This window comes from Bacillus rossius, chromosome 16 (genome assembly GCF_032445375.1).
Source record: "Bacillus rossius redtenbacheri isolate Brsri chromosome 16, Brsri_v3, whole genome shotgun sequence".
In the NCBI taxonomy this organism is placed as follows: Eukaryota; Metazoa; Arthropoda; class Insecta; order Phasmatodea; family Bacillidae; genus Bacillus; species Bacillus rossius.
In genome coordinates, this window is record NC_086343.1 from 27,562,772 (window position 1) to 27,575,987 (window position 13,216).

General features: G+C 37.9%; 1 protein-coding gene across 2 annotated transcripts in view; it reads right to left on the reverse strand.

The window, feature by feature from the left end:
- Window positions 1-13,216, reverse strand: part of LOC134540049 (uncharacterized) — a 212,193-nt gene that overhangs the window by 10,121 nt on the left and 188,856 nt on the right. For both annotated transcript variants that reach the window (XM_063382494.1, XM_063382493.1), the window contains 5 exons: window positions 12,808-12,947; window positions 11,369-11,569; window positions 5,707-5,828; window positions 3,193-3,314; window positions 555-666 (listed from right to left, as the gene is read on the reverse strand). In XM_063382494.1, the coding sequence (XP_063238564.1) occupies window positions 555-666; window positions 3,193-3,314; window positions 5,707-5,828; window positions 11,369-11,569; window positions 12,808-12,947 (697 nt within the window). The remainder of the gene's footprint in view (window positions 1-554; window positions 667-3,192; window positions 3,315-5,706; window positions 5,829-11,368; window positions 11,570-12,807; window positions 12,948-13,216) is intronic.

Consider the following 13,216-nt stretch of genomic DNA (forward strand, 5'->3'; position numbering starts at 1 on the left):
AATATTTATTTTACCGAGAATGGACTATACAACCTGGCTTTTGACGCACGCGGTGTGGGAGGGGAGGAGGATGCTGACAGTTTCAAGGTGTTTTTACATTGTTTGTCCTGGGAGGGAGGAGCCTTGAAGAATTAGCAGGGGATGGAGAGGTAAGCGTCACGTCACGTATGACGTCAAGCCGCCGCTACCGCCAGCCTGGCCGGACGAGTTTCTTACGCTCTCGCAGAAGCTACCACAGCGGCTTTTCGTGCGGGCGGGTAAGATAACATGACAGCTGAGACGGCTTTTCGTGCGATAGTGGACGCGCCGAGCTCGGCTAGACACTGCCCGAGCGGCATTCACGTGTATGTATCCGACAATGCGTCGACACCCCGAATACTCTATTGCGACCATTCAGTTTATAAGTCCGTTTTACCGGAAACCGTAAGGGGTCGCATCAGCGGGATTCTACTGTATACTGAAAATTTGCATATACGCTCAGGCCTAATATGCACGCATAACCCGATCATCACACGAGAGATACCATGAAACTCTCGAGACGAACATTGACTTACCGTAGAATGCCTTGTTGAACTTGGCCTTGTCCAGCTTGAAAATACCGCTCATTATTATATGGAGGGTTATATCACTCTCGAGAAGAACTTGGTGAAGCACCGTGTAGTCCAACTGCAAGCGGAAATGAATCCTCAGTACTTCACAAGTCACCAATGAAACATTCAAACTCAATACAGGTATGTACATAATAATTAACATTTTTGATTCCCAAACAAAACAACACTAGCCTTCATGACAATCATTACAGTATTAGTTCAAAACTTTTTTTACCAAGAATAAAGTATGTATTATTCAAACATAAAAATAAAATAAAAATTAATTTTGTGCCATTTTTATATAAAATCAGATTTGTTCAATCTGTAAAACATTTCCTAAATATAACTTTTATGCCTTAAAAAGAGGCATTAAAGATGTAATTGACTCAACCAGCCTGCCTAATAACCTCTCTGTAGCACAAAGTGTTGTGGTGTAGGTGTTTGTATATGTGTTGTGGTGTGTGTGTATATATATATATGAAGATATATATATATATATATATATATATATACACACCACAACACACATACAAACACCTATATATAGATATATAGATAGATATATATAGAGATAGATATATATAGATATATACAAGGATATATATAAACTATAAAGATATATATATATATATATATATTATATACACATACTGACAGACAACCACCTAAACATACATACACAAATCTACCACCACATTTACATCAACACGCACATCTACACCTAAAACATTCATTTCAACCTACACACACACACCACCTCCCCTTCACCTCTTCTCCACAATCCTCCCAACATGCACACCACCATCTTCCTAACTAATAACCTTCGTAACACACACAGAACCATATACTCAAAGTTATAAAATACTAGCTGACCCGGCAGACTTCGTACTGCCTAATTAAATTGCAATAAAGTCCTGTCAAAATGATTTGTAATGTGACATTTTTTTGTTCCTACATATTTTATAGTCGGGGCAAAAAATTCTCCTGAACAGAAACGTCACCCTGGTGATAGGGTGTTGTGAATAAGAAATATAATTAAATAAAACATATAAATAAAAAGATAAATAAAATAAAATAAGCAATCTCTTTATTGTTAATCATGTGAAACATAATAATTTTTATTTTCATTGTAGTGCATGATTAGATCGGTAATTAGCTTGGTTTGTAGCATTTCGGGTTCTTCTACCTAAATTGATTCGTCTAATGGGAGGCATATCTATATTATAGATTATTTTGTCACATGCAATAATTAACGATCATAGGTAAATAAACACTGCACAAAACACTATATAGATAATAATTTGTTTTGTGTATAAGTTGACAATAGCAAACTCATTAGGGTAGGTAACCTAAAATCCAAGAAAAAAAAAACACTGACATTGACAGTTTGTTGTTGTTTCAACTTTTTTTTAATTTGATATGACTTGGAGTCAAATCCTTCAAGCCGTATTTAAAATAGGGAAATGAAATAATAAAAACTTAAACTTATGAAATACTTTTGGTAATGCTGGTTTTGTTTGACTGATGTAATGACTTGAAAACTGATGCATTTTAAAGTAAAACAAATGAAATAATATCGCGAAGCCGACGAAATTGAACTATTCGATTTCAGGTTTTTTTTTTGTTTATCTGTGCTCCAACGCACACTGTTTTGATAGATATGATTTAACTTTGTACAGAGGTAATAAAGTGCAAATTGACTCTTTGACGTTAGGAACATACCTACATTGTTTAAACAACAATGAGTGCTCGTTTTAGTTAGAAAACGTTTGTATGGGAAAAAGAAAAGGGTTGTTTTTAGGGTTTTTCCGGCAATTATTCGAATTTTTCTCGCCGTAAAAACCATCTTTGAACTTCAACGAACATTTAAAAAAAAAATTGGCCAAATTGGTCCAGGCGTTGTTGAGTTATGCGCTTACCAACACATTTTGCGATTCATTTTTATATTATAGATTTAATACTTTTCAAAAACCAGTATCTTATTTTTGCAGTTTTATTTTCAACATTAACAAGATAATAATTTTTCTTCATTGGTATTTTTTTTAAAAAATAACTTTATTTTTACTTTCAAATTACCTATACGGGACAAAATAACAGATGAATATACATTTGTTTTACATCCACATATAAACTGAGGCTCATATTTCTTGAAAGCTTACAATATACCTAAGTGAAGAGGATCATGAGATGTAAGTGGAAGTAGTGGGAAGGGTATAGTGTTGTTGGAGCCCCCATATCGGTAAAAAAAAATCACTTTCATTTTTCTTCTAGTCTATACTATTTAAATTTAGTGAACACATAATGCTTAGCATGCTGTAGTATGTACCCATACCAACATCATTAAAATGACTGATGTTTTTAGTACAGCTGAATGACAATTGGGCCGTGACAATTTTAACTATTAAGTCTGGTGGAGCACTGCCTACTATTTGGTTTTGCCCATCCATTCAGGGCAACATGTTTGTATTGAATATGGAGTCCACCTAGCAAGATGTTTGGCACACACTGTAGATGCAATGCCTAATCTAGTTTACATGAATCAAGAATAAAAAAAAAACCTAAGATTTTTCCTTTTTCTAGCATCGTTCGGCACAGAGCTCACCGTCATGTTGGCGGAGTCGCAGTTGGAGCACGGCAAGAGCACGAACGTCTTGGACACCCCTGGGCGGAACATCAGCCGTGCTGCATAGCGGATGGCTCCAAAGGTGTCGTTGCTGCCCATCCCTGGATGTCAGAACACACGTGGTTAGTGCACAGAGCGGACCAGAGGCGTTGGTCTCACACTCACAAGGGTGGTACGGGCCCAAGAAAGAAGAGATTGGTGAAAACAGAATGGAGTGGCTTTGTTTTCTCTTTGCCAGTTGTCTTCACCTTTTTTTTTTAAATCAAGAGTGAATTGTTTTCTCAGCAGAATGTGCTGCAGGTTGCACTGTTTGATACACACAATATCACTATAAAAATTACAAATTAATTCTTTAAGAATAATTTGTTTGTACTATATTAACCCGCAGAACAGTCGCCCCTTCATATGGGTTGCACCTATAATTTGGGTCATAAAAATTCAACTTTTTTGCCGTAAGGGTCGCCTTCAAATATGAGTCTCACCATACGTCTGTCTACAGTAACATACAAGTGAAGTTTTTGTTCCGTGTCTCAGCTTATCGGTGCGTAAGAAATACAGCAGTTTTTACCCTCTGTCCTTTTTGTCAGCTTTCTGGGCCTCCCTCTCGCCCCTACTGCTTTACGACCCCTCCTAATAACGAAAGATACCCGTGTATCACTTCCCTGACTATTGTATTTTTTTTAAAACCAGTCCTTTTCCAGAAAAGAAAAGCAGCAAGCTACCATTTCTTGTCAGTTTCTTTTACAAAAATTGCACACATGTTACAGTCAGCGAGAAATTTGTGCGGGAGCTGAAGAACATAAAAAGCCGGGCTTAGAAGTGCGGCTTTCAAAGCAACGGCGATTGTTAAAGTTCTGTCATGGAATGTTGCATTAGAAAGCTGAGGAATCTCATGGGGAAAAAAAAACAAGTGTGTTAGGGTCACAGTTGCATCATAAAAAAATCTTCCTAAATAGACGCGTGGAGATTGTGCCAGTTAACAGACAATTAATCACCAGTATGAGGAAGGGAGACCCATCAACACCGCTACATGGCCACACGCACTTACAGAATGCACACACACGAACTGGCTGGTTTATTTTTAAATTCTCCCTCCTCCAGCCGAATGCCAGCCCAACAAGTCACATCACTTGCTGGCATTGGCTGCGGCTGGCCGGCGACCGGGCAAAGCGACCAGAATGGTACCATTCAAAGTGCTCATCTCCCATTGCTCAGATATTGTAACATACTTATTAAAAAACCAACACATCAGAGTTATTACACACACACACTCTAGAGACACCGCAATTATATGGATCTTTTTACCCAAATATATTATTTCACATAAGAATAGCACTACACTCTTTTAAACTAAAAATTGACATAAAGGTAAATACATAAAGGACATATGCAGGTAAATCCAGAACTTATTTCACAAGATAACAAAAGAAACATAAATTAAAATACTGACATATTAATAAAACAAATATATACATCATTTTCTTTAGGTCTGCTATATTCATAAAAGTATATCCCATACTCTTCTGAAGTAAACAGGTAAAAGTTTATAATTTATATCAAAATTTAAAGGAATAAGGGTACTATGAATAACTTGATACTAAAATTAATGTTAAGGATGAAAAAACTAATTCTCATTTTATATTATTTTGCTCTTTTGAAGAATTAAAAAATTTGTCAACATTTATTGCATTATTTACAAAAATGCCTCCAATAGACAGAGAGCAGTCATCACTTTTATACGTAGTCCACCTTGTACTTGTGAAAGACGTGAAAAAAATAATGCTCAATGAAATTTTATCTATGGGCCGCAAAACATCACCTGTTGGGCCACAAGTAGCCTGAAGCCTACTGGTTGAAGACCACCGGTCTATGCATTTGTTGCTTATGATCTGATACGTATGTTTGTTTGTGATGTTCTGGGCTTGCAGCAAAATGTGTGTGAAAAGTCAATCATAGAAATATGTAGGCAGAAAGTAAACAGGCTATCTGAACAGTTTAAACAGACCACACACAAATTAAATGAAAGAAAAACCAAACGGTAAATTTTTAAGTGTGGGATCTCAACCTAACTAGTAACTGAGCCGAGGGAAAAATTTCAATGTGAATATTCAGGTACGAAGGCAAGGGCCTCATTTACACAAACTGCAATATGCTGGTTGTTTGGGGTCTGAGTGCATTTGAATGTCTTGCTCTCCAGACCGAAGCAGCGATGATGGTGGCGCTATATTGGATGTTCAGTTCAGACATGGCTTTCCCCATGGGAAATTCATTTCGAGCAGGCCACTTTCCATACCCCGAGCCTAGGCATTAGTAATTGTTAACCACTCAAATCTAGAAGAACATTTACTTAAGATTACCACAAATTGCTTCTGGTTCTGAGATCTCAAAGTGAAGAGTTCCAGCCAGTACAGATATGTTCATAACAGCGTGCAAAGGAGTGAACAAGAACATCTTAACACACTGACGAACACTGTGTTCATGTTACACTCTCACCGACTGGGATGTTGTCGAAGTACTGTCCAAACTGCTCCAGGGTGGCAAAGACTTTGTTGCCGACGACGACGCTGCGAGGCTGGTCGTACACTCCCTCCCCTCCAAACACGACCAGCCCGTATCTGCAACACACAGCCAGTGGATACGGTCACACCGCAACGACGAACTAGCTTTTTACTCAATAAAAGATAATAGTGCAAGGCCCCCCTCCACATCAGTTAGAAGTGCAAATTTTCACTACAATAATTCACTTGAATGATAAAACTAAAAAAAATTGACACGCTAACCCTATCACAAATGTTTAAACAAACTGTCACAATTGTCACAAATTGTCATTAATTGGCATTAATGAAATTTTAAAAAAAAAACTCTGTCTTTTCCAGTGTAACCAAAAATGTAACTGTAGCTTTGCTTCACTAACACTTGCCCAAGATTGAGGAGTGGGGTGCTCAATGTTCTCCCTCCTCCATCACCATCAAGCACAGCACTCATGGCATTGCATTTTCCATTATTTCATTGCTTTGACTTACCTTACCTGCTTATAATTTCACTTCGAAAACTCACAACCGTTTAAGGGGTCTGCCTAGATTAGGGATGTGCACAATGCTAGTAAGGCGGTATGATAACTGTATTCGTTCTTTTAAATGATTCATGCAATGGGGAATTTTGATTCAATGCAGTTTTTTGGACATACGTTATTGCAGTTTTGCAAAAGCATGATTGCTAATGTAAAACCAGCCAAAGATAACTTTCAATGTCAGAACTGTGTGTATATCAGATCCCCTGTGAATGTGGTTTCATGAACATACGAGAAACTGGCAGGGCCCTTTCAACATGCATTAAGGAGCACAAAAACAACATAAAGAAGAGTGAAACTCAAAAATCTAGACTTGCCGAACATGCCTGGGGCAATAGCCATAGAATACTCTGGGACAATGCTGCACCACTCATACAGGAAGAACAACCAATTAAAAGGAAACTTAAGGAATCTGCATTTATTGTCAGTAATAGCAATATTATTAGTAAACAAAGCATTGAATTAAAAAATATATGGATTCCTTTAATTAAAAAGGAAACCAATTTACTACAGAACTCAGTTGCTAACCAACAACCCTCACAGCAATACATCAACCAATAATATCACACCTTTTGTGTGTGACCAATCAGGATAGCCCTCGCCTGCCATTGGCTGTGCAAGGAGAGAAGCTCTAACATATGTAAACCCACAGTTTTACAGTGTCCAATATCAGGTCTGTGTGTGCCTCATGACAGGAACAGATATCAGTTCCCAAAACGTCGCAACTGTTGTCTATAGTACTAGTTTATCTTCATCGTTGTGTTTATGTTTGCTGCTTTGTCCAAGTTTGTTGGCTGCCTGCATTTAACCTGTCTCGTCGTTGTTAGCTCACTGTGTTAGTCTGTGTTGTTATTTTATTTTTCATGACTAAGTTCCTTCAAGGCAATTCTTGTGCTGTCTGATATTTAAAGGTTGAACAATTTCTGTCCGTGCTGTCGTCATTTTATTGTCCATAATTAGTGGCGAGTTATAGCAAATAGGATATCGCAAAAATATTTTCTATGTTCCAATTAGGGATGGGGCGACCAAATCCAATATCCGCCGAATCCGCCGAATCCTAGGGATTCGAAGCTTCGGCGGGTCTGATATAGGATTCGTCAAAGGATTCAGTTTTTTACTATTTACGGGAAAAAAATACAGTAAAACTCGCTTACGAGGTCCCGCATGGTAGGTTTTTCCGTATAAAACGTTTAAACTGCCCGAGGTCTCATCATTTACGTCATTAAATGTGTAATATAAAGTCCGTTAAAATTTTTTCTGAAACTTCCTGTCTCAAATAATGGCACACGTAAATATTAGAGCTGTAGCAAACCGTATGTATTCGTTACTGAGTAACGGGTGCGCCGTCTATATACGAGTAACGAAACGTTACACACGGCTGCATTTCGTTACTCGCATTTTTCGTATGTTTCACGCATGCGCGCGCATATTCGATGAATTTACGTTACAAAGAACGATGTTTGTTTATTAAGTAAAGTATAATTTGGAAATTTGTCATCAAAGTTTTTTTACTGTTTATTAAAGGTATTGTGTGTGTAGACAAAGTTTAAGATTGGAACAGAAACAACGTAAGAAAATATTTTTTTACAAATTATAAATATGTAGGTATGTTTTTGTTTTTTATTATCGCGAATTTTCACGTTTTTTTTTATTATCTTAAAAGAGAGAATATAATAAAGCCGCTCTAATGAGATTTAATTGTTTCTTGGTTAACAAAAACTGTTAATTATCAAATATTGTTAATTGTATATATTCTATTTATTATTATTTACGCGACGTCATACTGTACGCGTACGCAATACGACTCGATTCGTTGCATGTTATGCGGTATCAGAAGTAACGAGTAACGATACGATAGTAACGAGTACTGATTGTTGTAGTAACGAATACATACGGGTACACTTTTTTTCGTTACTTTTACACCTCTAGTAAATATGAAGAAAAGACCAATGAACAACAACATACGAAGAAATATGGATGATGTACCATAACTACAGTACAAACCCAATAGTTATTTTAAGATAATTACCATAAAAAGGGATCATCCATTAATCACGTGAGGCTCTAAAGGGGGGGTATGGGGGGGGGGGGGGCGGTTTGTCGGGAAAAATCACGAAATATCACAAGGGGGGAGGGGGGAGGGGGGGGTGTAGAGAGATATCACGTGTATTTATTTTTTCGCGCGATTTCTACTAAACCGAAAAGCAACGCGTGACCTTGACTCGTCGTAGCCAGGCAACAATATCCCCGCCCGCCGCAACATGAACCACCCGGCTCGGCTTGCCAGTCGCCAGTAAGACTGTGATTTTGGCGCCGAATACATGCTTAAATCACATATAAGCCTTTCCTTTATTATTTTTATGCCAGTGAGAATAAACCTGCAACCTTAATGTGTGTGTGGACATTTTTATCACTGTGCTTAAATTTCCAGAATTAAATTAGATTATACCTATATTTAAAGAAAATATTCTTAAATTTTTAAAAAATATTTTGTACCAAAAAAATACACGTGATTTATTGGGGGGGGGGGGGGGGGGGTTTAGTCTGAAACCTCACCACAAATCACTAGGGGGGAGGGGGGTTTAAAAATTTGCTAAAAAAAACATCACATAATTAATGGACGACTCCAAAGAACTAAAGATTCTTTGTATAATACCATAATTACTACAGAAGCATGATAGCTACCATATTTGCACTATAGTTACCGTAACAACCGAGATGTATATTTACCGTGATAGTAATGTATTATTTATTTATGACATATTAAATTAAAGAACATTGTTGAAAAAATAAAAGGATGTTAAACTTTGATATGTACGGTTGGCACATGTTGCTAAGAAATAATGCTATCTGAAAGAACGCAGTACTACTACGAAATGTGAAAATGGTACTCGTGGATTTTTAGGTTATGGCAGTCTCTTTCGTTTTTCAGTAATATCGGCCGAAAATTAACAAGCGTACTGTATCGGAAGTCGGCAGAAATGCCGATTCAACTAAATATTGGCAAAATCGGCTTCTTCAGTACAGATCTACATTTGATGACATGAGTAAACATATTTCAGACTTCAGGATATTGAAAAAGACTTTAATTTCCATGTAGGTTTATTGTGTGTATGTTTTTTTTGCAAGTGTAAATTGAATTAAGTAAAATGCTTTTATTTTTATTACTTTCAATTGATTAAACTTTTAATGACCAGTTACAGATATTTATGACACTAATTTTGAGGTTAAGCAATTTTACTAAAGCATTCCAGCCAAGCAGGTTGCCAGCGAGAGATGCTTCTCTTCTGCTGGAAACACTATCTCCAATCGTAAAGCTAATTTAACTCGTGAACATGCTGAACAAATTATTGTTCTGCATGATGGATTAAAGAACAGAATTTAATACTCTGTGACAAACTCTCTCAGAATTATTGTGCTGAAAAGTGGAAATATTGAAACAATGTGAATGTACTTTTCAAACAACATGATTTTTGGTGCTAAGTTTGTTGAAGCTCAGTAAGGACAAGGATGAAATGTTTCCAAAGATGTTACATTTACACAAACATATTCTTGGATATGTTAATTGGATGATATCAGTTACTAATGAACCAATGGAAACAGGTAAGGTTCAATGGAAAAAAAATGTTATTTTTTTTTCTAGCAGTGCAAAATGTAAACACACTCTGTAAATAGTTACCCAAAATTAATAAGCCCACTTCATTTTAATACTTTATTCAAACATTATACTAAGTTTAAGATAAAAATAATTTCCCAAAAGTGTAACTGTACCACAAAAGCTCGAGCTCGGTTCGAAGTAAAATTCTTAGGCTCGCAGACCTCTAGTTATTTATAGAAAAAATCCTAACCTCTAATCTGTACTAAAAAAGAATTTTCTCAAGAAAAATTTTTTGTCTTTATATACACTTACACCAGAAATGTACCAAACTACATGTAATAAAGTCAAGGGACTTTTAGTGCAAGCTGAATACATCTCACTTACATTATATATGTGGATATCATCTGTTTAAAGATTCGGGTTTGGCTTCGAGATTCGGCAAATCCAGTCTAGGATTTGAGTTAGGATTCGGATTCGAGGAAATCAGGATTCGCCCCATCCCTAGTTCCAATACATATGTACACAAATTTTCATGGCGATCGGTTGAACAGTTTAGAAGTCGACGTGCTACAGCGCCATCTAGCGGTGAGATTAAAAAAATGGGTAGCATAAAAGCCTTATCCATGAAAAAACACTGTGATGTTCCAACTTTCGTGGCGATTGGCCAAACTGTGTCGGAGTTTATCGAAATCATACATACTAACATCTTATTTTTTATATATTTACTATATTTACTAACAGTTTTTCTGGTGCCACTTTCTATCACTAAAGTGATTTGCATGACTTTTTTTAAAAAGCAAGCGGCAATTAGAAGAAAAAAAACAGTTTTATGACTGTAGGACTTTAGTGCATAAATCATTTGTCAAAAAAGCAACCACCTTGGATAACACCATGACAAAACTCAATGAGATCGTCTGTTTACCTCTATGTTGTCCATGTTGTTGTCTCTTATTTTCCGTTTGTACCTGTCTCGTCATTGCCAGCCCACTGTCTTAATCTATGCCGTGAAATTTTTTTTCAAATTCCTTCAAAAACATTCTTTGTGCTGTTTATTAATTTAACATTTGATATCAGCAGATTTTAGTATATTTTTCTGTGTGTATGTATGTTCATATTTTTGGTCCATTTTCGTAATTTCTCTGACATATATTGAAAACTAACAATAGCGTATGGCCATAAAATTGTTTTCTATCAATCTTCCTGATTGCAAGAATCATTCAAATAAACACAGTAAATATTTGTTAAGAAGATTTGGGACCCAAAAAAAACAAATGATCGGAGTGAATTCCTCGCTCAACTGAACCAGGACGTCAATAAACGATGTCAGTAAGGCAGAATTTTTTTACTAAGCGACGGTTATATTAAATTTTCTTTGGTATTCCTGTGAAAAATTATATTGACGTTCAATTAATCTGACACAACTGTGTCCTGAAAGTACAAAAATAATATATACCTTGAAACGAGGATAAAACACGCGGAGACCTCACCGGTTGTCGACGAGCCCCGCGGCTGCCAGCTCCTTGCCCACGGCCGCCAGAAGCACGTCCAGGTTCCGCCGGGCGCGCACGTCCCTGTTGCACGCCTTCCCCTCCAGCAGGAACACCACGTCTCCGGAGCGAGGCACCCGCTCCCCCTCCAGCTTCTGGAAGTTGCCCTCCACCAGCTCCCGGCCGGCGGCGTCCCGGCACCTGCCCGTCCCCCGAGCGCAGTGAGCAGGCCGCGCCACATCGAGAAGTTTGCCAAACTATAGAACTACAACTTAGTTTTAAAAGGAATTCCAATATACAGTATAATCGCATGTAAAACAAGTTGTATGCTGTTATCTTTAAAAGATTTGTGCAATGGGAGTGCATGACTTGATGCAAGTTTTTGGACATACGCCATTGCTAAGAACTTTTTCTGTTGAAGAAAAACTAAAAAATAAAAATAAATAAATAAAAATACCCAAAAAAGACAAAAAAAAAAACACACAAAATTAAGCAAAAAATTTCTGTTGTCAACAAGGATGTACACACCACAAAATATTCCGTAACAGGAATACGGTCACCAAACAAAGAAAAACAAAGAAAAATGTATTAAGCGAACGAAAAAATCCCACAAATGATGGCGACACAGAAATATTGATCCCAAAAAAATCCAGCACAACGGTTGAAACAAAACAAAAACACAACAAAACGAAAAGACGAAACAAACACAATAGTTTTCCAAAACAGAATAGAATCATAAAAAAAACCCACAAATGATGACAACACAAAAAAATATTGAACCCAAAATAATTCAGCACAACAGATGAAACGAGACAAAAACACGACAAAACGAAAAGACGAAACGAACACAATATGCTGCTCTAGAGAAAGTAAAAATACAGATAAGCATTGGTCTTGTCAAAAAAAAATCCTTATGGAAAGGAAATCTGAACAGTAGTAACCTGCCAGAAAACAGGAAACATTGTACCGAAATGAAAGACGACGGTAACTTTATAAACTCGGCGCAGAACTCAGAATGCTAGCAGCGCAGCAACAGGGGCTAAGGCCGACGGTCTGGATTCATTTTTCGCACAAAAAATTCTGAGCACAAGTGACTTGATTAGTGCCGGGTTAATGATTGAGCCGAACTACAGAATGTTGGATCAAAGACGTTTCACTGTAACAAAAAAACATTTGGGAGAACCTAAGTTTGAATTCCAACCCACGGCGAAGATGGTTCACAGCTAAACGTCTAGTCATTAGAGAGGATGAGAGGTAATGAGGTGACGACGAAGTGTAGCCGGGTGAGTAGCAACACCTTCGTGACGGCGGTGGCGTGTACTCGCCAGTTATTGGTAGTTGGCAGTGACTAAATTAAAATAATTGTTAGAGAGGAAACGGAGCCTCAATTCACGTAATGCTGATGTTGCGTTGATGCGTTGCAGAAGGTCATCACTCACCTGACGCAGACGTCTGGTATCCGGAGGGGCGTGTTCTCCATGAGGCAGGCCTGCATGTAGGCCATGGCGGCGGTGCAAGGGTCCCGCATCTCCGCGTCCCGGCTGCTCAGGCACATGTGCAGGAAGGGCGCTGGGTCCAGCTGCAACCAACGCGGCACCTTTGAATATATATACTGTATAGAAGTCGCCAGCCCAGGTTAAAATTTCTAATACGGTTTTGAGGTAGTTGGTTAATTCACCCGCCGCAATCGCCACCATCTCTAGGGCATCGACTTGTGGTGGTCCCTAGCGGACAAGTGTCGAACTCTTCAAACACCCCTTCCCCCTCTCGTTGAACGACCTTGAGCTGCAGTGAATGATAGGTGGGGGGTGCGGGGAATGACAGCGGGCGACAGTGCTGCGCTCTAGC